The sequence below is a fragment of the Camponotus vicinus genome, unplaced genomic scaffold (genome assembly GCF_025532165.1).
Source record: "Camponotus vicinus isolate PSW18456_S1 unplaced genomic scaffold, iyCamVici1.0 SCAF_1, whole genome shotgun sequence".
Taxonomy (NCBI): domain Eukaryota; kingdom Metazoa; phylum Arthropoda; class Insecta; order Hymenoptera; family Formicidae; genus Camponotus; species Camponotus vicinus.
This window is the reverse complement of record NW_028141945.1, coordinates 12,351,487-12,377,961: the sequence shown is the minus strand read 5'-3', so window position 1 is coordinate 12,377,961 and position 26,475 is coordinate 12,351,487. Positions and strand designations below refer to the sequence as shown.

The following is a 26,475-nucleotide window of genomic DNA, read 5'->3' as shown; positions in this document are numbered from 1 at the left end:
AATGGTGGTGTCAGAATTGAGTCGATGATGGCATTGTGACAACAAAGCGACGTAAAATGAATATCTTTCGCAAGATATCTTTTTTAAAAGGTCATTTTATTATTACATTTTTTTCAGCTAAAATGTACACTATGAGAATAATACTTACAAAGGCCTCTTTGCAAGACTCATTGTCTGTTTATTTGAGTTTTCTATCGGAACTATGTGATTTGAATATCTTTAAATAGCGTCTTTTTTAAAACCATGAGTTGAGGATGATGCAGGATATTGAGAAATTTATTTTATGCTATAAGAAATATATTTTATGCTATAGTAAAAATGAATGTAATAAAGATAGAACTTTACAATTGCATCAGAAATTCGAATTTCAAGATTATCAATTTTAGAGAACTTCGTGATATATATATAATCGATATATTGCTTGATATCGGCCGCTTATTCGAACAAAAGAAGAAAAAAAACAAAATTTATATAAAACAGAGATTCATGCAAATGTAAAAAAAGACAAACAAAAGCGCTTTGAAAATCACATATCTAGAAAATTATGCATCTAAAAATACAAATGCTTTCATAGTTTTATAGTAAAATATTTACTGACATAAGAGAGAAAGAGGGGGAATTTCACTCAGTAAAATATAATTTGAAAATATTCTCATTTTTTTTTTTTAAATAGCACACAAATATCTCGATAAACGCAAAGTAAGACTTCGAAACTTACACATTTCTTTTCGTTTAAATCTAAGAAAAGCTAATAGTAAATCTTCGTGATATTTACAATTTATATTTCTTGTATAACGAAACTGATATAAAATGTACGATTATATTCCATTCAGCACGAACATCTGACATTGGACTTTTTATAACCGAGCCACGAAGATACATGCTTTTCCATCATTCAAAAAAAAGGATAGAAACAAAGAAATTTTATTAGCGTTGATTTTACTTTTTCCATATATAATTATTTTCGTAATTTTTAATAAATACAAAAATATAGTGTGATAAAAAATTATCGAGTTATCGGGCACATCTGTGGCTCGAGTTCAGAAGAACGGAAGAGAATTAAGATTTCTATCAGTTGGATGCTTTGTAATTTCGCGCTCGTGAATTTTATCCAGTTTAAAAAGTAACAAGGGGCGCTGTAAAACCGTACTGTCAGCATCTGCATTTTAACAATCGCATTAATTAAATACAGAGTGGAAGGCTTTAAAACACGCCGACTAGCTGTCGCCTTCGCTCTGAGTTTTGCCGCGCAATTACAGCGGTATTTAATATTGCAATTTCGTTTTCATGCCATTTTCCCTAACGCTCTGTTTTTCCACAACCGCTTTTCCGAAAAATAAAGCCTTCGCGTGTTTAAGAATGAAAATAAAACTAATCGTGGAAACGGCTGCTTTTATATATTAAAGAAAAATCTTTAAAAAAATCGCAATTTATATAAATATAAATATATTACTTATATTCTCTTTAAAAAAAATATCACAACTTATTACAAAAATACAATCAGCTAATATGTAACAGGATTCTCAATCTCTTATCGAAAGAGTAACGCCATGTATTGATCTCTCTATTTTTTCCTTTTTTTTGTACCTTTTTTCTCACTTTTCAACTGTCATCGTGACAGTCTTACAAATACACGCGCACATTTACACGGGAAAGTCACGCAATCGTATGCATCTTTTAGTTTGTCAGGCACTGTGTGTTCAAGCTTCTCATGCACGTTAAAGCAATATTTCTATTATCTGTGAGAAATTTGCGACTCTCCTCAGAGTTCTCGTAATAATACAAATAATTGCAATCCCTGCAATAAAAGGTTTGCCTTAGACACAACAGCGCCTTTGTTTGCGTTTGCACTAATGTGTTTCCTCCTTAAATTTTTCTCACGAATGTACACATAATAATAGTTAGGATTATCAAAAGTTTATCTATGTTGACTTGCAACGATATCGCGTGTTTCTTCGCGCGGGGAAATTATATCTTACAGGAATAAAGCGCTGCAAAGTAGCGTTATCACAGAGACGGAGATTATTGATGTCCTGAGCGATGATGAACCTGCAAATGAAAATTGCGAATAAAATCAAAGCGTTTTTCCCTTAAGTAAATTAATTATTAAGCTAATTAATAATTAATTTTCATCTTAATGTAATATAAAACAGTATAATATGTAAAATACCTCAAATGAGAGTAATATGCCCTAGCTTTATTATAATATTTTTTTCATCACTTTTTCTGGCGAACCACGAGCAAAATAAGAAAACGAGATATAAGAGAAAAATTGTAAAAACGGGATGAATCGAAGAGGCATTGCTAGAAGCAATGGAGATCAAGGAACCACAAATGAATGTTAATATTTTTTTTACAAGAATAATGCAATCATTGTAAATATTTAATCAAAATCTTTATTAAGTTAAAATATGAATTTTTGTTTCATCGCGCGCGAATTTTGTAATTTAAAAAAATATTTTATTTATTTTTATTTTATCTTTATTTTTAACTGCAATGTTTATTTTTGTTGTTGTAATTATTTAACATAAGTCATTTTTCATCGAAATCTGGGAAGAAATGTTCTTTTCAATATTTGTAAAAAATTCACCTAATTAGAATACTTCAATTAATAAAAAACGAACGCAATTATTAATTATAATATTAGTAAATTTGTGTAAATTTCAACCATCAATAAAATCTGTCATAAATATATTTTATATGGATTTAAATGAATAAATTAAATATGCGACGTATTACACCATTTTATCTTGTAGGATATATTAAAGAGAGATGTATATCACTCACTCACCGGCGCTCACACATGTGTTCTCTTGCCTGACATAATTTTCGGCGCACGTGCATCTGTTAGCCTTGCACATCATAGATTTGATCGACGAATCGTTCTTCTTCTCGTAATCCTCGGCCTGATAACACTCGTAATCATTTGCGCAATCATCATCGAGAGCTGTAAAATAATGTAAATGACTCCTTGGTATCTATTATATACGTATATTTTATTTTTTCGACGCGCAATCGTTTATCGCTTTTGCCATGTGTTGTGACAAAGCGAGTCTACGAGTACCTCTGTTGGGAGAACACCTAGCCAAGTTGTGTTCGTAGTGATAATTCGCTTCGCACTGGCATGTCTTGTCAAGGCACAAAGAATTCTTGAACGTCGCCACGCATTGCACCGACTCCACGCATTCGTCCTCGATCTTCGTCGCAGCCATCAGACATCTCTTGCCGTCCTCATTCAGGACCATTCCGGACGAACATTCGCACTTCATATCGTTCGTGCAGATCACATCTTCAATATGCGAGCATTCCGGATTTTTCCTGCAAGGTTGCCTGTATCCTGTAAATATAATTGTGCTAGAAAAAGTATTCAGAGAAAATCTCTTTCTTTCTCTCTCAATTAATCGCGAATTAGTCACGAATCGATGTAATTGATAGGAGAAATTAATTGCGAAAGTCGTTTTGAGTCATAAAAAAATTATAATTTATATTTTCTCTCTACAATAAAGTTTTATAATAATTTGAGATAATTTTTATAGTAATTTTTTAAATTATTTAATTGATTATTACTGTTACTTACCGACCATTTTCCAACATGCATTGTCTACGTAATGATAACCGGATATGCAGACGCATTTATTTTTCTCACAAGTGGTGTTCGCCAGAAATGCCAAACACTGATTTTCATCCATGCAAAAAGCGTCGATCGAACGGACCTCTATATATTAAAAAAAAAAAATCATTTAAACCAATAATGTGTCAATAATGTAAGCAAAGCAAATAAAATTCACTTTATATTTTAATTCGAAATCAGATTAGAATTCTATTTGCAATTTTATATGCATATTCAATTTTATATTCATATTTTGATAATACATGCGTGTATTTTTAAGTGAATAATTTTATAAATTGTTTTTATCATAAATAGAATTTTCTGTCACGAATTGTATGGATTGTACATGATTCGAACTCCATATCAAGAAAGTATTAAAATTCAAACTTAATGTGTGAAGAGTATCTAATCTATCAATTTTTATTTTTATCTTATTTTTATTTTTTTTTTTCGTAAAAACAAGTACTATTCGTCCGCACTTACTTTGGACACAACGTTGTTTATTCTTCGACGGCACATAATCCTTTATGCAGTCGCACTGGCTAATGGTACTGTTGCAAAATCCACCCTCGTATTTACAATCCTGATCGTGTTTACACGTTCGATAAAACAGCGGACCTAAAAAAGAAAAGATATTTTGCTCGCTCTCTCGTTTATCGGAGAATTTCGGTGAATAAAAAAGCAAACAAAAACTCTGATATATATTTGAATCATGCTGATTATCACCTCTAATCTCGTATATGGACGCATGAATCGAGCAGAGCTTAACTCCATTATCAACATTCGGGCACATGCAATATCCATCCTTGCAAAAAGCATCTCCTTGCGAAAGCACCGGAAGTATTGACATGTTCCTACAATCTGACGTGTTTCCGCACGGAATAGGCGTGTCTGCAATCGGATCAGTCGTTTCAAGAAGGACGTGCGTCAGAAACGAGGAAATTTATCGGGGATAAAATAAAGGTTCCATCAGGGATTGTCTATTATATTATATTCCCGTTCTAGAGAATTATTATAAACAAAGCGAATATTTTTTTTGACTACTCTGTATTTTCAGATTTGATAGAGACATGTTTCTAATAAGGGATAAATTATTTGACATAAGACAAATTTTATTATTTTCGATTCGATAAAATTCATAAACGTCGAAAATTCAATCAACATGTTTTTAATAAGGGATACATTATTTGACACGAGACAAATTATTATTTTCGTTTCGACTATAAGATTCATAAGCGACGAAAATTTAATCAGAATGAATTTAAAATGTTTCAAAATATGTGAAACTTATTAAACCCAAGTCTTCGGAGAGACTTCCAATGAAGATAAATAACATCATCTGGCAGGAAAAATATTTGTCTGATTCTACAGTGTTATCATGTACGAAATTATTAATAATTAATTTTAGAGACACGTGTCTCGATAAAATAATAAGCGGTCGATTATGATACATATAATTAAATGTGCATGCGTAATAAATAATAATAACATGTGAGTGATAAATTTATTATGTGACATATTTATATTAAGAAGTCAATTAATATCTAAAGTAAAGAGAATTTATTCGATGGCTACGTTTTGCTTAATTAATAGGGAAATGTGTCATTAGAAAATTTGACGGGCAAAGAGAAGCAAACATAGAAAAAAATAATAAGATTGATAAGAAAATGCTATGTTATTATGAATCATGTGTCATAAGTCATAACCGTCAGGTATCGAGTATCATGATTCAAATGTTACAGATGACTAAGTATTATTCGATATCTCAGATTTAACGAATCTCCAAATTCATTAGTTGCTTTTTCCTTAGATAAATAAATCAAAGAGAAGACTCGATAAAAACCTGACATAATAAAAACATTTTTTTAATTATATTAAAAACATCCTGTTATATATTAAAACCTAATTCTAAAAATTATTATTGCTCTAACATCGCAATTCACAATTAATTAATTACAATTATAATACGTCGTGTATTTCGTACGATATCCAAATATAGAAAAAGGAGACACAAAGAGAGAGGCAAAATTCCACGAGATCTCTCTCGGAACAAGAGGTCACTCGTGTCACTGGGGATGTTTACATGGGCAGCGTTATTTCATCGTTCTGCGTAATTATATGCCAAGCGTGTCGAAAATCTCTCAGAAACGTGCTCGCAAGTGAAAATTAGCGAATTGATCAGCGTGATTAAAAGCGACAGACTCGACTCACCGATCCTGTCAGCGCTGCTGAGACCGATCATCAACACGATCGCGCTCAGAGCCGCGTACGATCTCATGCTTGACGGATTCTTCCCTCCTCTGGTTCTTGAGATCGATGCCATTGCGATGTCGAACACTGCGTGTTCGCTCACCGAGTCCTCAGTCTGTCCGTGGACTTCTGTCTGTCAGACGTGGATCATCGATCAGCTTAAGTTGGAGCTTTCGCGCGCGACTGACGAAGGCGAAACCGCAACGCCGAAGGCCTCCTCGTCTCGTTTGTTGTCCCTCAACCCCGCTCGCAAACACACATTCCGTATATCCTCGTTCCTCTCTGACTCTCTCCCCACTACGATGTCGCTAATTTTCTCCCGGCTTCGAAATCGTCCAGCTAATCGGGCTTTTTTATAAAAATTCAATTCAATTATTTTATCAAACCTATTGACATCATAAGGACGTGTTGCACAATTGTTATCATTATTTCGTATGTTATTCTTTTTTTTTTATTATGCATGCGTTTTTAATTATTCTGTTGACCACTTATTGAGTCATACTTTTTATCAGAAGCTACAAACAATTGTTTTCAAGTAAAAATACAAAACAGAACTGCATGTTTGTAACATGCGCAAATAAAAGTTTCGTATCTGAAAATATTGGTCGTTAAGATTATTAATCGTACGCAATTTTATAATTTCTTTTTTCTGTCGACAATTTTATAATTGTTTTGTAATTGTTATATTGTTATATTGATTATATTAATAATTGTTTTTTTCCTTGTCTAGTTTCTTCTCTATAATATTTTATTTACAGAAGCGCTCATAAGAATGTCGTTTAAGAATCTTAAGCACGTACGGATATCTCTGTTCATATTTCGTGAAGAATCTGCTCTGTTTCTATTCATTATTTTATAATTTTTAATAATCACGGTTTAACTCTCTTTCTCCATGTTTATTCATTTCTTCCACATGTTTGATTATTCACTCACTTGCCATATCGTTCATTTCATCATACGTATTACTTCATCGTTCGCGGCTCTCATCCTTTAATCAATTTTAATTCTTATAACGCAAAAACCAGACGAAACCAGATTTTAATGAAACTATAAATTTCTACGTCTCGCGATTGTCATGTGTTGCTAATTAAAGTTAATGATTATTGTGTACAAACTGTCCCAAAAACCTCAAAATTTCCTTTCGCGGATTCTTTAGTCAATTTCAAGACAATTTTTCCTCGGCAAAAATATCATCATTTTTTGTAAGCTTTCAATTTTTGCCATTATTTATTTTTGTAACTAAGCCTTAAAAATTTTCTAAAAGTGAAAACGTCACCTGAAATTAACTGAAAAATATAGTTATGTTAATGTTTTTTACTTTACAAAATTTAGTTTGAAGCCCTTCTCTTTCAATCACTTATAACGTGTTTGTTGAGGAAAAATCGTTCCCAAATTTGCCAGAGAGAATTTTCCCAAATTTTCCCAAATTTCCCAAATTTTCTTTTAAAAGAAAATTCGGAGATTTTGGAATATCCTATATATTTTAAACATATATACATATATTATGTATTTATCATATCTCACTTCCTCGTTATTCATTATATTTTATTTCCTCATAATTTTTTTATTTTAGCAAGATGTCGATGTACACTATATTTACACATACTTTACACATTTAGCTTTCCACAAGTTGCCAATAGCATAAGCGCAACTTGTGAAAAGCTGAATGTGTAAAGTATCACAGGAGCGTGAATGAGTACGTAAGGCCACGTTTCACATAGTAATTATAATGATAATGAAGAAGCACAATGGTAATATGATGAGGTTGAATTCGCAAAATTATTGCTATCACGGCACGAATTTTCCTTGAATCAATCGCTTTAACGTGTGTTATTTGCATTTTATCGCATCTCACTTTATTGAGAATATTTTCTTCATTTCATCGATATCAAAAAAGAAATGCTCCATTTATTCAAATATTTTAATTAAAGAATAGAAAATAAAAATTAGAATAATATTAAGTAGAAAATAATTAAATAGAAAATAATATTAAATATTAAAAAATATTAAAGAATTAGAATAATAAAATATTAGAATAATAGAATATTAAATAGAAAATAATAATTAGAATAATATTATTACATTAAACATTAAATAAACGCGAATATTTCTCGCTGTTTTCAGCTTCATCGCCAATTCATAAATCGATGATGCGACATATTTTGAATTTTTACACATACACGATACTATGAGAAACGTAACATAACAGGTGTAATATTCTAATATATCTCATAAGAGCCCGCAATTTACTGGTTTAAAGGACATTTAGTTGTTTGAATTATTTTTCTCTCCGAAATCAAAAGTAAGAATGAGAGTCCTTGTTTCTCTTAAATAAAATAATTTCAAGAAGTCCTCTCCTTGGGCGCCGGCAAATGACGAGTTAGATAAATGAAACCTCTGATTCATTCAGATATCGCTAGATAGGCCTCGGAGATAAGACGAGGGCGTACATCGAGTACGAGATGTGTGATGTTTCCTATCGCGTGCGGTCACCTGAATATGTCTCACGTTCGCATCTGATTTTGAATCTCCAATGACGACTCTCGTCCGCATCTCGCTCGTCCTGTGCGCGTTCGTCGGTTATTCCCGCTGTCAGCAGACTGGTGAGTGTTCCCTCTTCGTAATTTATCGCCTTCGTAAATATTCTCCGACGTAAAATACGTCGACGTAGCAGAGTCGCAGGAGATAACGTTGCATTCGATAACATACAACGAAAAAAAGTCTGAAAGAACAGAGGTAAGACATGACCTACTTATGTAGATTCTCATTTTCCTCAGAGATGTTCAAAAGGTACATTATATTTTACTATATTTCTTTGTTTCGTTATAAACATTTTTAAAAAGTTTTATTCCACATATCTTTCGTACACTGGAGGAAAATTGTAATTTTTCAGACATTTTTTAGATTTTTTTAGAATATCTTTTAGATACTCCTTGTAAAATGTTACATGAAATTTGTCGATATCAAAGTACCTGTTACTGATAATGAATCGCACACTAGAAAAGTAAATAAATTTTTTGTTGCATTTTTTACTTTCAATAATTTGTGATTATTTTTTCTTCCACGATTGATTCTCATTATTAATTTATTGTTCGTTTTAGTGGAGCATGCTGTGAACGTTCATATTGGTGGCAACTGCGAGAGGGACGCCGAATGTATCAAGAATGCATTCTGTCGAGGGCAGCAAAACTGTTTGTGCGATCCATATTATTCGCCAAGTCCCGATAAATCCCTGTGCATCGCCAGTGAGTGCTAAAAAATTTTTATTATGCGGAGGAACAATAAAAAAGCGCATTATGTATAATATATCGCTCCTTGAGAGAGAAAGAGAGAGAAAGAGAGAGAGAGAGAGAGAGAGAGAGAGAGAGAGATAACTACGAGTAAAATAAATAAATTAACTTTAAGACGCTAATAATATGATCAGCCATATTTTTCAAGTTCCAAGAATTTTTAAAATTCTCGTACTTATTTTATATCCATTTATCTATTTATTTTTTTGTCAGCTCTTAATTTCGTCAACTTTACGACTTCTTCTTTTTCTTCTTTTTCATCATCATCATCATCATCATCATCATCATCATCACCATCATCTTCTTCTTCTTCTTCTCCTCCTTTTTCTTCTTTTTTATCTTCTTTTTCCTTTTTTCCTTCTTCTTCATTTTTATCTTTTTTTAGCCGTTGGATTAAGCTGTGAGAATCATACAACGTGTCAAACTATGGCAAATGGCGAATGCAGACAAGGCATATGTTCTTGCAAGGACGAGTTCTTTTTAGACAGCACCAATTCGTCAAATTGCATTCCTAGTGAGTGATTATTATTTGCGAAAAATCACAAAAATAAAGAGACATCTGGAAAAAGTTACAGCTTGTAATTTTTAATTCGACGAGCGATTAAAAAAAAAATGTTACAGGACCCATCAAGATCGGCGATCGCTGTCAAATAATGACGATATGCCAGGAGAGTTTCGACTATGCATCATGCATCAACGAACAATGCCAATGTTACACGGGGTATCATTTTGTAAACGCAACGCGAGCTTGCGTTCCAAATCGAAGTAATATACAAACTTTTATCATAAAAGAAACGATAACATTAAGATACTAAAGAGAGACAGAGAGAAAAAGAAATATTACAAAAATTCAAATCAAGATTATTAAGACTGTTTAATTAAATTATTTAAAGAATATTTTAAGAGTATTTAATTAAATTTTTTAATTATACATATTAAATTCTTAATAAATTATTAAGTCATTAATTATTATTATTACATTATTTGAAGAAAATATCGAAGTGAGAACAAAATTAAAAGAGAGAGAAGAAAAAATATTTAAAAAAGAGAAAAGTTATTAAGATTATTTAATTTATTATTAAAATTACTAAATTAATTTATTATTATTATTATTATTATTATATATTATATATATATATATATAATATATATTATATATATATATATATATATATATATATATATATATTATATTATATATATTATGCAAAGGGAATATCAAAGCGAGAAGAAAAAATTAATAGCATATTGTTTCAGGCTTGTACACTTCTTGTAAAAACGATTACGAATGCTACGAGGATGACAAGTTCCCGGACATCTTGGAGTGTAAGAATGGTGAATGCGTGTGCAAGGAAGGGGAGCCGCTATGTGCCAAAGGTTAATTGCACTTAATTGCATCGTTACAAGCTAATTCGGCGAAGCTCGAGTTGTTTTTACCTCTTTTTTTTTCTTCTCGTAGGTTCACTTTTCATGGCCACCGGAACGATCGTGACAATCTCGTTGTTGATACAACGAATTGCTCAATAGCGACTAATTAAAATGTCTAATATATACTATCTATAGATATTTAATTGGTCATTCGATTTTATTCATGCTATTTTATTTAACGCGAGAGATGAACAAATCGATGTAAGGCATTAAATTACATTCTCGAATTTATATATATATGTATATCTAATAAGATTTTATTACATCCTATTTTTCTATCATATTTGTATTTCTAATATTTATTAAATATATCTTTAACGATGTTGAGAGAAAGAGAGAGAGACACGTAACAGAATCTTATAAAAATTTTGTAACTATTTTCAAAACAAGATAAGAAAAAGTGTTATCACGTGCAAACATTTCTATTTAGCTATTATTTTTTTTTTTAAGTTACATTTTTTAATACAATTCCTGTAACCAAAGTTTTAAATATTCTGTGTACTTCTAATTTCAAATACGAAAAAAAGGAAAAAAGAGATACACAAATTATTGGAAAGATCTGCAACAGATAGATTTAAAATGATGCACTTTCTTGCACTTAAGACGAAAGACATGTTTACGCTTTGACGAAAAAAAGACTTGTTGTGCTTCAGTATCAGCTGTCAATATCGAGAAAAATTATTCATACGTTCATTCATCGTCAGATATACGTCACACGTCATTGATACTACCAGTTAAAATGGTACAGTCCAATGAAATGCGTGGAGCGCAAACGCATTTAAAGCGCATGCGCAGTGAACGTTTTGCTTGCTGCTAATCAGCTGATGGCTGGGGACCTAACCGTACCGGTCGTACGTGAAAAATTATGCGAATATATCGCACAAATAACAAATTTTAGTGATATTTTCTAGAATAAAGATAGGTAAGTTTCACCAGCATTTTTAATTAATAAATCAACAAGCATTGTGTAATTTACGCTTAACGAAGGATATATGTGGAAAGCTCAGGTTATGTTTGATATAAATTGGAATGTAATTGTACATATTTTTCTGTATTATTACTTGCTACGTCAAGTCTTTCTATCATAATTGAGAGAAATTGCATGACAAATTATTTGCCAAAGTTTCTTTGTCATTTATTTTGTCTTAAAGCTTTATCAGCATTTAATTAATAAATCATCGAGCAATGTATAATCTACATTTAACAAAGAGTATAATGTGAAAAGCTTAGATTATGTTTGATATAAATTGGAGTATGATTGTACATATTTTTTACTACATCAAGTTTTCCTATACAGTTGAAAGAAATTGTGCGACAGATTATACTGATAAATATGAAAAATATTTCGCTTATAAAAAGTAGTCAATTCTTATTAATTTTGATATAAGAAAAAAGAATGTGAAATTCTGATTTAAAACTCTTAGTTAGCTTTTATTTTCATGTGACATATATCTTCTTTTAGGATTTAGAGAAATATTCAATTTCACATCTATGCTTATGTTGAAATGTGACAAGAGATATTTCAAAAATAGAATACAAAAAGAAAAACAGAAACTCAGCTCAAGTGAATAGGTCAAATATATATAATATTTTGTATCTTTTTAACATAATTGATATATATTTTTATTTATTATAATTAATATATATTAATTACAATAAACAAGAATTTTGTGTTATATTAAATTCTCCCGCAAAACTTTCTAAATCAAGTATTTTGTTTTATTAAAAGAATTAAATTATTAATATGAATATTATTAATCTCAAAGCCTTATAGAGCTAATAAAAATATTATACTGTCATATTTTTCTTCTAGTTTCATTTCAGTGAAAATTGACTAATTTTATAAAGGAAAGAAACAATTTTTATTTTCTTGTATACCAGTGTTATCTGTCAAAGTTCCATCATCATCTATTTATTATCTCTCATTCTCTCCTCAGCATGTCTTGGATCGTGAATTCTGTGCGAGCCGCTATAAACACATGGACGCCACAAGTGATCCCAGTGCGATTTCGTTATTATGCGAACAAGAAACCGTTCATAAGGAGATACGGATACAAGGATCCAATAGATATGCAGGGGCTCCTACCGCGTAAGAGCAATAAGCGAATATTGGAAATGCCGATCTATCGGCCGAAAGATGTCTGGTCCGAGAAGAAGGCTCTGTTCGGGCAGAACGACTACATCGACATACTGGGCTCCGATAAACTCCATCCGACGAGAGTCCTCTACAACGTGCCCGTATGGTTGCGCGGTGTCCGAGGCAACGAGTTTCAAGTCCTGCTGAGAAAGGAAAAGATGTGGCGGAAAGGGATATATCCAATCGCAAGGCCAACAAAGTGGAAGGAACTGCATAAGAGAATACGCTATTTGTACAAGTTCCTAAATCAAAAGACGAAACAATAATTAGTTGGACCGCGATACAACCGTGTAATTAAGTTTCCATTTAAAATATATACAGTCGCTGTGTTTTTCAACTTCCGAGTAGATTTTATCAACCTTTGTGTTTCCTCCTGCGCTCCGTGATGTGCAATTGTTCTCTAAACGTATGCACAATATGAATTATATAAACGCAATTCATCATCTTCAGTAATGTAATGAAAAATATAAAATAATGAATTTATTTATTGACAAGTAATTATCCATCGGATATACGATTATTTCACAACATTGAAGAACGCAAATACTTTTCGCTGTAGAAAGATGAGAGAAATGCGTGATACACAACGTTGCGATCACGCACGATATATGTACATAGTCACAGTTGGGGTATTCGTGTCTAATGGTTCAACATATATTGCGAAATGATCGCGAAACAGAAACATGCATCTCTGGAATAGTAGTTCTTTCTGATAGACTATTGTCAATAAATTGAGTATTGTCCATTCCCTTAAAAAGTAGTCACGAATAACCAATATTATCACGGTTGTGAATCTCAACAATAGCTGATTAAAAAAGGCTGTTTTGAATGTATGTTTCTACGCGAGTTTTTCATGATATTTTTACATTGCCATTGAAAATTCACATAATCGGCACATATGTGTAGTACGTTGTACGTTCCTTCACAAATTCCTTGCTAGAAGTTCGTCCTGGTATTAATCGTACGCAACATGTCATTAACATTCACATTGCGCTATCGCGAATACCCTTTACATTGAAAATGTAATACTATGTTAAAAGCCCCATAGAGGCACATTTTTTTGTACAGAAATTAATACAGATACTAATTCAGATCAAAATACTAATCAGATGACCTGAAAGTATCTCTTTTCGTCTTAAGTTCCTGGTGTGTTGTACATAAATTAATGGCAGTAAACTTGAATGAGACTACTACCGAACAATGTAAGAAAAAAAAAACAAGAGAACATCGGTTCATAAGTGATTTTGTAAGAAGGACAGCAAGGTTGTCTCATAATGCTTGCTGGCGTCCAGACTTCTCAGACTGTGCCTCTCATTGGGGTAAACCTGCAACTGATATGGTTTACCGATCTTCACGAGGGCGTTGATCAGCTGGCTGGTGTGATAGAAATGTACATTCTCGTCTATGAGACCATGAATAATCAACAATCGATTCTCCTCATCGGGGAATTTGTTCACATATGTCAGGATTGATCCTGCCATATAACCGTGAAGATTATTCTGCGGCAGATCCATGTAACGTTCGGTATATCCAGTATCATAAAAATTCCACGAGGTAACCGGAGCACCAGCAATAGCGAGCTATGGCATAAAAATATTTTTGTTATTATATGTTTTAGAAAAAAAATACGCAATAACAAGATATCAATTCATACTTTGAATACATCGGGATACTGTATTAGACCCATCAGACTTAAGTATCCACCATAAGACCAACCGTGCAGAGCCACACGATTCAGATCTATGTATCCTGTAGTTTCTGCCAGCCATCTCAATACTTCGACTTGATCGTTCAACTCTACCGTTCCCATTCTACGTCGTAAGTGGCTCTCGAATATCAGACCTCTATGCTGCGATCCACGGGAATCGATTAAAACTACACAATAGCCTTGAGCAGCTAGCATGTGCATCCGCAAATGCCTTAAGCCCTATAAAAAGCATTAAATTAAATTTCCTTTTCTAATAAATTTCATTTCATTTATCTATTCGTTGAAGAAGCACATTTACCTTAAACGTATTCGATACGAGTTGAACCTCGGGTCCTCCGTAAACGTTCAATATTGTAGGATACTTGACCCCGAGCTGAAAATTATGAGGCTTGAATATCATCGAGTAAATCGTATCGCCTGATTTTATCTTATGCGTAAAAATTTCTGGCGCGAACAATTCCGATTCAGGCGCCGATGGTTCTAGAAGATATCCTACAGGTGTGAGCGATATACTTTCCACCGTCCAATCGGTTTGCGATATTTTAAATACCTGTAACAAAAAAGAAAATGATTACCGACAAAATATCAACACTCTAAATTAATGAAAATCTGTTTGACGAAGGACATACTTGACAAGTGGGTAGTGTTTTAATGGAACTATAAACGGTGACCAACATTGTGCACTCTTTGTTAAAATATACACTGTTATAACTATAACCCGGTCGTGTTAGGAGTCGTATTTCTAACGGTCGTCGCAGAGAAACCGCGTAAACGTGTTGCTCCAACGGCCCTTCTCGTAATCCACAAAAGTATACGATAGAATTGACTTCGTCGACCCAGATCTTCTTCCCCAGCACTTCCCAATCGCCTTGCGTCAGGGCCACCTTGGAAGTGATACGCGGTCGAAGAAATATGCTGTCCATTCTATCCAAAGGCTCTTCCACTCCATTACTCAAGCCTATGATAAGGGAAAAATACATTAGACAAAAGGAATGTTAAATAACGAGAAGAATAATCTCATTACAAACCTGCTATACTGGATGTTATAAGATATAAATGCCGAAACTCAGATTCCTCGCTGCCCCAGATAAACTTCACTTCGCTCGCGTCGTCAGACTTGAGAAAGTATAACAGGTCGTTTACGTTGATCCAAGTCGGATTCTGCTCCGAATATATCACCTGAACGCTTGCTGACGCAGGTGTAAAGTGGTTTTCCGTATTGTACGTGTTGGGTGGCGGTTCGCAGAAGTTGTCTATCGACAACAGAACTAACTCGAGCTTCTGTTGTTTCCTGTCCAACAGTTGCACCCAGACGCTACGCATTAACGAAGTAGCGCGTTATCAGATCTCATATTAATCGATACAAGTAGTGCTTCGCATATGATTTCTTCGAACTTACTATTGAACGTCAGGAGTCCATCCGACTCTCACCATGTATTCCATCCAAGGAAACATTATGTGAAGAGGATACTGAAGCTCTAGTATTTCGATATCGACGATCTGCAACGATTCCGTCAACCGGAACTGCACCATCTTCAAGTTACTCCTAGCATTCGGCATACCTGCTCTAGGAAATCTAAATTCGTCCACCTCGTAGGAATTCGCCGAAGGAAAGCAATATATCTTAACATCGCTCTCGTCCACTTCTTCGTATACTATTCTATAGATACCGTCGTACATGGACTTTGGCTGCCACCAGTAGCCGATATATCTAAGATAAGAGGAACAAATTTTCTAATTTTCGTGCTTTTTAGTATGCGAGTCTCCAATAATAAACTCCAACCTCGTAAATTCCTCCTGCATGACGTAGGAAGGAGTGCCGGCCGTAAGTGGATCATCCACGAGACTCCTGCCACCTTTCTTAGCGTGAGTCAATCGAACTGAGGAGCCTGTGATGCTGTGAGACAGGTATAGATCTCCCGAACATGTGTGAGCAATCAACGCATTGTTCCAGGGACAGATCTGAGGACACAGTTTCGCTCCAGTGGTCGACATTCTAATCTCTGATGGGAAGAGTGGTCCAGGCTGGTGGAAACATATATATTTAGACACTTTGTTCCACTATAATCAAGATAACACACATTATTTACCATGAATCCAGTATCCACACACTGATAAAGACTGCTGGCAGCTGGAAAGACTAATTTCCCACTCTCCGCATGAATCTCATAACTGGTTATGCCCCAAGTAGCGAGCCTCTTTCTCTCCCATAACAATTGTTCCTCCTTTGACAGTCTGTTTGTGCTCGATACACTAAAATTATTTCATGATAGATCTCGTTATTACCATTCATGGATAATATAAACATGTCTTAATCTGCAGCGATGCGTACCTCTGAAAATTTGCTTCTATGACAGGCTGCCAATGCAGACGATAGCCATTGGCATGATCTGCATGCGCAATGTCCACATAGAGAAGCGTGGTCTCCCATCCGTTACTCGGAGTACTGAGGAAATAAATTCTAGTTCTGAAAAGAAAAAAACCAAAACAAACAGAGTGTGAAACTTTGAAGACTGAACTGACTCTCGACGAGCTTGCTCACCGGCCGTCCGGGAGCGAGCGGAAAGTTATGGACCCGGGCACGGAACCGGCTGACACCCCGGACAGCTTCCTCCTGAGGTCGCTGACGACGGCGCGGAGCTCGGACCACGACTTCCGGGGAACCGTGCTGTCAGGTGCGGCCTGCTGTTCCCCGCCCGCCTCGTTGCCGCTCGCGGCCTCCATGTTTTCCATACGTTGTTGCCGCAGCCTCCCGCCAAGTCATTCGTCGTCCAGCCGAGTCCGCGTCTGACGCGTCCGTTTCATGCCGGGCAAGAGAGAGAGAGAGAGAGAGAGGGCGATCTCCGTCCCACGATTTCGGGAACAACGCGGACGGCGACCAGACTACGCCACCAGACCTTGGGCGATATTATTTATAGGTTATGCAGCCGCGGTTCACGCCGTGCTGCCGTCACCGTAACAAAAGGCTCACTTTCACCTTCTTCCTCTCCCCCGGCCCCTTCCCCTCGCCAGCGCCTCTCTCCCACTTCCTCCCGATCCCGCGCGCGACGTCGTTAAATTCCCGAAATCGCGTACTCACATCACCACCACCATCAGCGCACCGCCAGTACCACCACTGTTACCACCACTACCACCTCCTACCACCACCACCAGCACCATTGTCAGCATCGCCATCGCCATTCGAGGATGCCAAGAGTCGCGAGGATCCGCCGAAGTTCGAGCTGTCATCCGGACGCCCGCACATGACAGTAATAGCCCACGTTGCCGTCGTCCTCGGGGGGGATTCGCGTCTCATCTCGTCTTGTCTCGTCTCGTCTCGCAGCTGATTCGAATCGCGTGCGGCGAAGCACGTGAGGCGGCCTGGCAAAGCACGTGAGGAGGCGAGAGATGTGTGCGTGTGTGTATGACATGTATATACACGCCGCACTAGTGGAGTGGAAGCGATAGAGCGAGAAAAATTATCATTAAGTTTGATTATTTATGAGATGTAAGATCGTGTGTTCCACTCAACTATCTTTAATTTTTTCTTCTCGTGCAAAGATTTATGTAAATGTAAGGAATAAAGATACTTATTTAATTGAATTAAATTATAATTTTATTTTACTTTATTTTTTATTTATTTAACGTGACAGTTATCTTGATTAAATTCAATTGAATTGAATTATAATTTTATTTTATTTTATTTTTTTTTATTTATTTAATGTGACAGTTATCTTGATTAAATTCATGTTGAAATTTTGAGGCCCTGATGATAGATTTAATAGGATTGAAAGGCAATAACATTTTTTTTTCTAATATAATAAAATGTAGTAATAGAATTATGCGTTTGAGATGTAAAACCGTATGTCCCGATCCATCCAATTGTCTTCTCTTTCTTGATCACTTTTTTTTCATTCGTGCGATTCAAAAGCACGTTATTCTGGTCAATAAATTGTGTACCAATTCATATATTGCTTTGCGGTTAACGATTGGGTATCAATTTGTATTGATTTATGAAGTATTGATTTGAGCTGATTTATCACGTAATATCCCAGCAAACACCAAGTAACATTTATATAATTGTTAGTTGTAATTTCCCACTCAACAATATAACTGTTACATGTAACTGTTATATAACGTGTAACAGTTACATTGTTGAGTGGGAAATTATAACTAACAGTTGTATAACTGTTATTTGGGGTTTGCTGAGATCATATGTAATGTTTAATGTTTTGGAGAATTATAGAAAAATATTTTTATTTAATTATTATATATATATGTATAATATATGCACATATAAATGTTTCATCTTTAAACATCATGCGAACTCATGTGCACTTTTTTGAAAATAGTATTTACTTTTATTATATTATATATTATCTATATACATATATATATATATATATATATATATATATATATATAACCATTATATTATATATATAATATAATATATATAACAATTATATTATATATCACATATATATTACATAAAACATATATTGTATATTATACTATAATGATATTTAAAAAAATACATCGCGTATAGAAATGTATTGTTAATTAATCTTAGATATTAAAAAGAAGAGAGAAAGATTAAAATGTAATCGAAAATATTTTTTTAATCGGAATTTAAAGAATTCTAACCTCTACGAGATATCGGAATTTACGTAAGAGATATTTATTTAATTGAATTGAAAATTAATTTTATTTGATTTATATTTAATGTGTTTATATTAAATCGAATGAATTTAATTTAATCGATTTTGAACAAAATCAAATTTAAAATTTTTACGCAAGAAAAATATTTATTTATAATTGAATTATTTTATTTTATTTATTCAATATAACTCTTGATTAAATTTATATATTTAAAATCATGAGGCTTTGATACATTCGATAAGATTAAAGAACAATAATAATTTTTTTCTAATATATTAAAATATAATAATTGTAAAGAAACGTTACGAATTCACGACGTATGTACGTTCGAAGAAAAAAACTCCCGAGAAGAGGACAACCTTCGTGCAGCCACGTTGGCATTGTTCTTACATATTTTAGCTTCACTCGGTCGCGACAGCCTTATTTCGTCCCCGTGTGTTCCTGAATAATTTTCCTCATCGTCGGCGGCAGCCACGCGCGATTACGTAAAAAAATCCAGAAACCTGAATCGCTGAAACCTACTACGTCGCTGCGTTCGAAGGAAAATTTTCTTCTCGAGAGAGAAGAAAAAACACGGAACTTTCACGACTCGATAGTTTATCCGACTGATATTCGCGAGAGAGACCTCGTATGGCGTTACGTTTCCTATAAATCTATCCAGGTCGCTATTTGTGGACTACTTCGATCCGAGTACCTGCGATAAATACTGTCGAGTCGAGTCTGATAAACGATAGTCGAAATGTACGCACGTTTCTCGTTACATGTCGTCTCGTAGAATATTCATGTCCCAGATGTATCTTTATGTATTTTAATATTTAACTCGAAATCTCTATCATCCTCCATCCTCCTCTCGAAATTTTTTCCTCCTCCTTACTTGAAGTACAATTTTTATTGCATAATTCTACTTTTTTTAAACTTGAAAAAATTTCGTTTTTAATAAACTGCTTTTCTTTGAAGAAGATGCTGAAGAAATATATCCACAGGTCGAGCAAACTCCTTTCGTGTTGCAATCAAGAATTTACTTAGCACATGTAACACGGTTCCATTTTAATACATCTATTACTGCAATCATTATCGTAAACACAAGTTGTAGGCCGCGAACACGTGTGAATTGAGGATAACCGCGACAGAAGAGTCGCGATTAACAATCGAGGAATGCGTAATTTCTCTGAGAAAATACGCAATATACTGTCACCGTTCGTGTATATCGGTTTATATCAAGTTATCGAAATTTGCTTCATCTACGTCATCACGCAAGAATCCACAAACAACTCGTTCCGGGTAAGCGAGAGAGATCATATTTCTATCTCATTATTTTACATAACAAAAAATTTATGTACCGATGTAATAAACAGGAAATTATTAATGTCTTCTGAAATTTTTTACCAAAAAATCTTTATTGACAAGATTACATAACACTGAACATTGGAGTGGTATTTAAAAATTGAATTAGAGACTTACGGAGTATCTCGAATTTAAATGTCAAAACCTCGGTCACTCTTATTTATTCATGATTTATTTTTCTTATTCATTCTTTTTTCATGAATTATTATTCATGAAGATAATGTATGACTATATTATTCAAAGTATATAAACATATATATAAACAAACTAAAGTAAAAAGAAGATGATAATCTCGCATTATCGTCGTATTTATTTATAATCCTCTATAATTTTGCTTTAAAAGGATTTTAATTTATTCTCTTTTCTTAGGTCCATATTTTGAATCCTCTTTTAACGATAAAAGTGCCTCTAAAAGTGGCTTATAAGCCTTTTGATTGACTATGAGCCACTTTTAGAAGCATTTTTATCGATAAAAGAGGATTCAGAATATGGGCCTTAGTTTCATGTTCTACAATATTTATCTCGTGATATTTTCCGATAAATCTAATTTTAGAGTGTTGACAGTTTTTAATAATTTTATTTTTAATAATCTTATTTTATTTTCTCAAAAAAGAAGCAAAAACAAGCATGAATCTCTTTTTTTCTTAGAATTTAAATTTGGGACACAAATATATAAAATCAACATACATATATATATAACATGTTGATTTAAATTTTCTAATATCAGCGAACATCTTCAATAGATTTTTTTTTATCAATCCTGATGTGCTTTATTTCTACAAACATTTTACAGAAACACGGTGAAATGTTCGGTGGTTCAAGATTATCAAGATGTGGTCATGAAGCTGTTAAATACAAGTTATTTACACTCGCAAGTTTAAAAAAAAATTGGGAGGTGAGCCGCGAGCAAACGATTTTCTTGATTGCTAATTTAAAAATAGAAGTCGGATATTTAATTGAATTCAATATTGAAAGAATGTAATCCAAAAATCTGTCACTTTCTCTTTCTTTGTCAAAAGAAAGATATCTATCCATTTGAAATAGCAATTTACATCGATATTATAAAACAATATTTTTGTAATCTTTGTTTTCCGTTAAAATAGTGTTTATATGATATAAAATTATAAATCTATTCTTAATTTTCTTTCGCAAAAATTTGCTTTCATGAAAGTATGCCCTCTTAATGTTAATCGATTTAATTCTACATAATTCATATTCAAAAATTAATAGAATGTTCACTTACCTTAATTTTTCCCCCTCGAGGATAATTGGACTATTCAATAAAATAATGCTAAATATTAAAATAATGTTAAATATTAAAATAATAAATATTAAAAGAATACTAATCCTAATGCTCAATATTTAAAGAATGCTAATCCTAAAATCTATCCTTTTCTCTTTCTTTGACAAAGATATATCCATTCAATAGAAATTTGCATCAAATAAAAAAACAATATTGCTATAACTTTTTTGCTTTACATTAAAATAGCGTTTATATAAACTTACAAATCTATTTTTAATTTTCCGAAAATGTGCCTTCAAAGTTTGCTTGAAATTACGCCCTCTTTACGTTTTAATCGATTCGATTCTAACTCACATTCACGTCGAAAATTAACAGAATATTCACTTACCTTAATCTCCCTTATTGCGGGAGACGGGGATAATTGGATTATCGGGAGATTTGCCTAAAAGGGGATTTAATCGCTCAAACACGACATATATATTGTCCGCTCGCGCGCAAAACTCCGTCTTTCCTTCCTAATAAATAATTTTTTGTCGCTGGATTAAATTTTTATTTTAGAGAATTGTTTCACTCTATACTCTGCACGTAACGGGATCGAATGTCTCGCGGATGGTCCACACGTAGGTAGAATTTTCCGACGAAACTACCAGCCTCTCCAACCCCCTCGACCGTCTGCGCGAGGCCCGTATCTTTTCTAAGATATGTTCCGAGCACCGTCCAGAATTCTCTCCGGGATAGGCCGAATCCCTTTTCCCTGTGTCCTTTAAGTATTAACGTGGCGAATTTCGTAGGTGGTTCGCTAAAATTTTCATGAATTAATTCGATGTGTCTTTCTATCCTCGATATTCTATAGCGATTGCGTATGATCTTTGGCCTTGGAGCCATTTTTAATCGAAAGAAAATGAGGTTTCCGTAATAAAAAGATAATAGGATATTTATTTTACACAATTATTTCAGGTCGCATAGTTGACTTGTGGGAAAATATCGAACCTAGGACAAGATGTCGGTTATATTTCTCAATTGAAACTATCAAACATTTAATATGCGTATTTCACTGCCTCGTCGCGTATCCTTCATTCGCTTGGTATTCCTGTATCACCTTCTTTTCTTTATTTCTAGCGGAGAAATCGTAGAGCGAACTGTTCGACGAGGAGGAAATACGAAGAGAATTACAGCGGTTGTTTATTTGGAAAATAGAGAGATGCATTTTGAAAGCAATATCGTTCTTTCGAAGAATTAATATTTACGAGAGATAATCCGATGAAACCAGAGAATCTAAAAAAAAATGTTAAAGTAGAAAGAAAAAAGGGAGGAAAATTATTAATCGCAAAATAGAGAAGGAAATCATTAATCGCTTTTCGATTCTGATTATGTTTTACATATATTTTCTTCAGTAAGATCGAAAAATGTCCACCCGAAACATTTTTTTGATAAAAAAAATGATACAATATTTTTTTATACATTTATTTCAGATCACATAGTTGAATTGTGGGAAAGTCAAATATTTAGTGTACATATTTCGTTACCTCATCGCGCGCGCTTAATCTTTACACAGAGAGGAAATCACTTGGTGTTTCTGTACCACCCTCTTTTTTTTTATTTCCATCGCAAAAATCGTGAAACGGACGTACGTATTGAACGGAAATACGAGGAGAATTACGTTTATTTGGAAAATAGAGAGATGAATTTTAAAAACAATATCGTAAATTAATCTCTCGAAAAATTAATATTTACATAATCCAGAGAAATTAAAAAAAAATATTTAAAAGAAGAAAAAAAAGGACGAAAATTATTAGTCGTAAAAAGGGAGGGAAATTATTAGTCGCAAAAAAAAGGGAGAAAAATTATTAGTCGTTCCTCGATTCCGATTGCATCGCGTGTTTTATATTTCCTTCGGTAAGATCGAGGAATGCTCGCAGTCACCCAGAATCACTGACGTGAGTCTGGCAAGGAAGTCAGGTATCACGTAGTAGTTGGCATGCAGAGCTTGGCCCGCGGGCGTACTTTACTCCACTTCAACTTTTTCCCCCATCCTCTTCCTCAAACACCCTGTCCGAGGCCGCTGTGTAATGCAGCTCAGCGCTTTATTGAATATTTCGCCGCCGTAAAATGATAAAGAAATCCTCGACAAGCTTCCTTGGACTTAGGTGGATATAGAACCGGCTTCCGAAACGAAGAGGTGGAGCGTGCTTCACCCTCTGGTGTCGACAACCACCGGCGAACAGGCAGCGTGAAGGCCGGTCATTGATTTCAAGCCTAGGAGAATTTTCCTTACGTGTCGTGTGTCGCTGAGAATTTTTCCAAACACGAATAAAAAATCAATTCGAGTAAATTCCCTCATAAATTCCAGACAAATAATTTAGTCGCACGGGTTTCATTTTGAAAAAATGCGCGATTAAAAAATTTTTCAAAAACGTGAAGATCTCGTGTCTTTATAACACGATATTTTTAACATATTTTATTATTTAAAAATTATATAAAAATGATTTTCCGTACATTTATTTTAAATATAAAAGTAATTTTCATTACATTTTTTTCTATTTTTGACGCATTTATTTTGAAGATATGCGATTAAAAAATTAATTTCTCAAAAACATGAAAATCTCGTTTTTAACATCATATTTTTAACGTATTTTATTATCTAAATATAAAAATAATTTTCCTCCTTTTAATTAAAATTAAATTTTTTCTACTTTTGACAGGCATTTATTTTGAAGATATGCAATTAAAAAATTAATTTCTCAAAAACATGAAAATCTATTTAACATGTTTTATCCGAATATAAAAATAATTTTCCCCGCGTCATTATAAATAAATTTTTCGTATCTTTGACACGCACGTCTCTCTCACTTTTTGCGTAAAGAATATTCTCTTTATGTAAACTCTGTCTCCGATATTGCTAAGCCATCGATAAATTTCATCTCTCTCTTACTCCTCCTCTCCATAAATGTATAAATAACATTCTCTGCACAGGTAATGTTTCTCATACCTTCTAAGACCTAACGCGAGTGGAATAATAGCAAAGGGAATTCCTCCTAAAAGCCTTTACGATCGTGGCTACAGAACCATTCACGTGACGTGGCTGCTGAAATTCTCCTCGTAACGTGATGGTTGTCGATATAATATATTTAACATTATTCCATCAACGTGATGCATATCGATGAATTATTTCTGAAGACAAAAACATAGGACATGCATGACGTACATCATATATATACATCTGAAACAAGCTCTCGAATTTTAATATGTGCCTTGCTTGACACGCAAAAATATTATTGTTGATTATCACACCCCTAATTAAAACAATCTCAAAATACAAAAGAATCAGTGTATTATGTAACATTCTAATTATATGCACTTGAACCGTCTCATTATTCTAATAAGCCAGCTACTCGCTGCGTAGCAATGTCAGTGTACGTCCAAAGAGAATATATTACGTGAAAATTTCCAGGTCTGGACGATGCTATAAGGAAGACGACATTTTCTACACAGCACAGCTAGACATTTAAAGTGTCCCGACTCCCAACGGTATCAAGTATAGTCTCAGTATATAGGGCCATTTCAATATTGAAGGACCGAACGACGCTGGAAGATAAAAGACGCTCGTGCAAAAAATTAGAAATTTCCTCCACCCCTCTTGCGCCATTGTTCCTCGATCCGTAATTTTCTTTCTGGATCTTAAAAAGGAAAAAAACTCGGAAAGGAGAAATTTCAAGCAACGCGAACAATTGGATATCGGGACTCGTGTCGATTTTCTTTTCAAGGAGAGGGAAAAGGCTACGGAATTTCCGGAACAGCTTTTGAGCACGAAATAGGGTAGGGGCTGCACTTTAGTTGACACGGGCGTACGTAACGCGTGCCCCTAGGGGGTCGCAATATCGATCTCCCCTCTTTCCCTCGCATCCCCCTCCCACCCTGCCACCCTCCTCCTCTGTCCGTTCGTTCTGCGGCATATCAACAGCGGACAGCTCGAATTGTACAAACCTAATGGAATATATGTGCCTTCCGAGGAGCCTGTCGTCCTTCCGCCGAGAGTTCGGCTGGAGCTGGGAATCCATCGATGATAAAATATTCAAGTCTAAACGTCAAAATCAAAGAGAGAGGATTTTTGAAGGAGAGTTGATTTCATCGGTTCGTCTTGAATCCTCCATTTTCATTTTTCACATCGGGATAAGAATAATAAGAGGGAAATTGGAGATCAGGGTATTTTAAGCTGGACGAATCCGGGGCTCTAAATTTTCGATACGTCAACTTTTCTCGGTCACAAAGCTTCTTGAATGTTTCAAACTGAAAAAAAATTCGAGCGTATCAAATAATGTGAAACAATTCAAAGGACAATTCGTGGAGGCATATAAAGGGGTTCATACACGACATATGTTGATTAAAATATATGTATATATGTATATATGTACACATTATATAGCGGTAATAATAATATTATTAATAATAAAATTAATATTATGATATAATGAGAAATGTCAGGTGATTCCCTTGCGAGAAGGGAACAGCTGACGATTCGTTGCTATCGTGATACCTCCCGAAGATGATTTAGGTATCCTCGCTCTTCTCGTTGTTCTCCTCTTCTGTCACGTTGTAGAATCCTCGAAGAGAGTGGATGTCTTTTTTTCGCGACACTTACAGCCTCTCTGCGACGTGCTGTTACGATTTTGAAAAAAGCCCTTGATCATCCAGCCAGCTAAAACTTGGATTAAACTTGCAAAAGGTATCGAGATCTCGCCGGCGATATATATATATCACTTAGAGAATTAAATATATCACTATTATAGAGCCCAAGACCTCGCAGGGTTCGATATGTCGTGATCT

At 34.1% G+C, this 26,475-nt stretch overlaps 5 protein-coding genes across 9 annotated transcripts in view; 3 read left to right on the top strand and 2 right to left on the bottom strand.

The window, feature by feature from the left end:
• Positions 1–634: 634 nt before the first annotated feature.
• LOC145975319 (uncharacterized) lies at positions 635–8,475 on the bottom strand. Of its 2 annotated transcripts, XM_083105695.1 has the most exons (8): positions 8,354–8,475; positions 5,822–6,208; positions 4,337–4,501; positions 4,094–4,228; positions 3,578–3,715; positions 3,065–3,337; positions 2,792–2,947; positions 635–2,049 (listed from the first exon to the last, which is right to left on the bottom strand). In XM_083105695.1, exons 2-8 carry the CDS (start codon positions 5,931–5,933, stop codon positions 1,976–1,978), a joined length of 1,053 nt encoding a protein of 350 aa, XP_082961821.1. In that variant the 5' UTR covers positions 5,934–6,208; positions 8,354–8,475; the 3' UTR covers positions 635–1,975. The 2 variants fall into 2 exon arrangements, with proteins under 2 accessions (XP_082961821.1, XP_082961831.1); XM_083105705.1 differs by lacking the exon at positions 4,337–4,501 and having other exon boundaries at positions 8,354–8,474.
• On the top strand, positions 7,979–10,809 carry LOC145975343 (uncharacterized). 3 transcript variants are annotated; one of them, XM_083105762.1, is made up of 7 exons: positions 7,979–8,162; positions 8,271–8,463; positions 8,962–9,105; positions 9,536–9,664; positions 9,772–9,915; positions 10,408–10,527; positions 10,610–10,809. In XM_083105762.1, the coding sequence occupies exons 2-7, from the start codon at positions 8,394–8,396 to the stop codon at positions 10,675–10,677; spliced, it is 675 nt and encodes a 224-aa protein (XP_082961888.1). In that variant the 5' UTR covers positions 7,979–8,162; positions 8,271–8,393; the 3' UTR covers positions 10,678–10,809. The 3 variants fall into 3 exon arrangements, with proteins under 3 accessions (XP_082961888.1, XP_082961880.1, XP_082961897.1); XM_083105754.1 differs by having other exon boundaries at positions 7,979–8,463; XM_083105771.1 differs by lacking the exons at positions 7,979–8,162; positions 8,271–8,463 and adding an exon at positions 8,845–8,864.
• Positions 10,810–11,341: 532 nt separating this feature from the next.
• Positions 11,342–13,052, top strand: Mrpl51 (mitochondrial ribosomal protein L51). Its single transcript, XM_083105784.1, has 2 exons — positions 11,342–11,500; positions 12,516–13,052. Exon 2 carries the CDS (start codon positions 12,517–12,519, stop codon positions 12,979–12,981), a length of 465 nt encoding a protein of 154 aa, XP_082961910.1. The 5' UTR covers positions 11,342–11,500; position 12,516; the 3' UTR covers positions 12,982–13,052.
• A 128-nt stretch (positions 13,053–13,180) lies between these two features.
• Positions 13,181–17,545, bottom strand: LOC145975286 (dipeptidyl peptidase 9). Its single transcript, XM_083105645.1, has 10 exons — positions 16,966–17,545; positions 16,756–16,890; positions 16,514–16,676; positions 16,207–16,448; positions 15,823–16,134; positions 15,452–15,738; positions 15,053–15,381; positions 14,722–14,973; positions 14,370–14,642; positions 13,181–14,295 (listed from the first exon to the last, which is right to left on the bottom strand). Exons 1-10 carry the CDS (start codon positions 17,154–17,156, stop codon positions 13,948–13,950), a joined length of 2,532 nt encoding a protein of 843 aa, XP_082961771.1. The 5' UTR covers positions 17,157–17,545; the 3' UTR covers positions 13,181–13,947.
• Positions 17,546–20,204: 2,659 nt separating this feature from the next.
• Positions 20,205–26,475, top strand: part of LOC145975222 (uncharacterized) — a 69,694-nt gene continuing 63,423 nt past the window's right edge. For both annotated transcript variants that reach the window (XR_014439922.1, XM_083105559.1), the window contains exons 1-2: positions 20,205–20,345; positions 21,202–21,303. Coding sequence is in view for 1 of the 2 variants with exons in the window: in XM_083105559.1 (XP_082961685.1) it covers positions 20,220–20,345; positions 21,202–21,303 (228 nt within the window). In the remaining variant the exon portion in view is untranslated. The remainder of the gene's footprint in view (positions 20,346–21,201; positions 21,304–26,475) is intronic.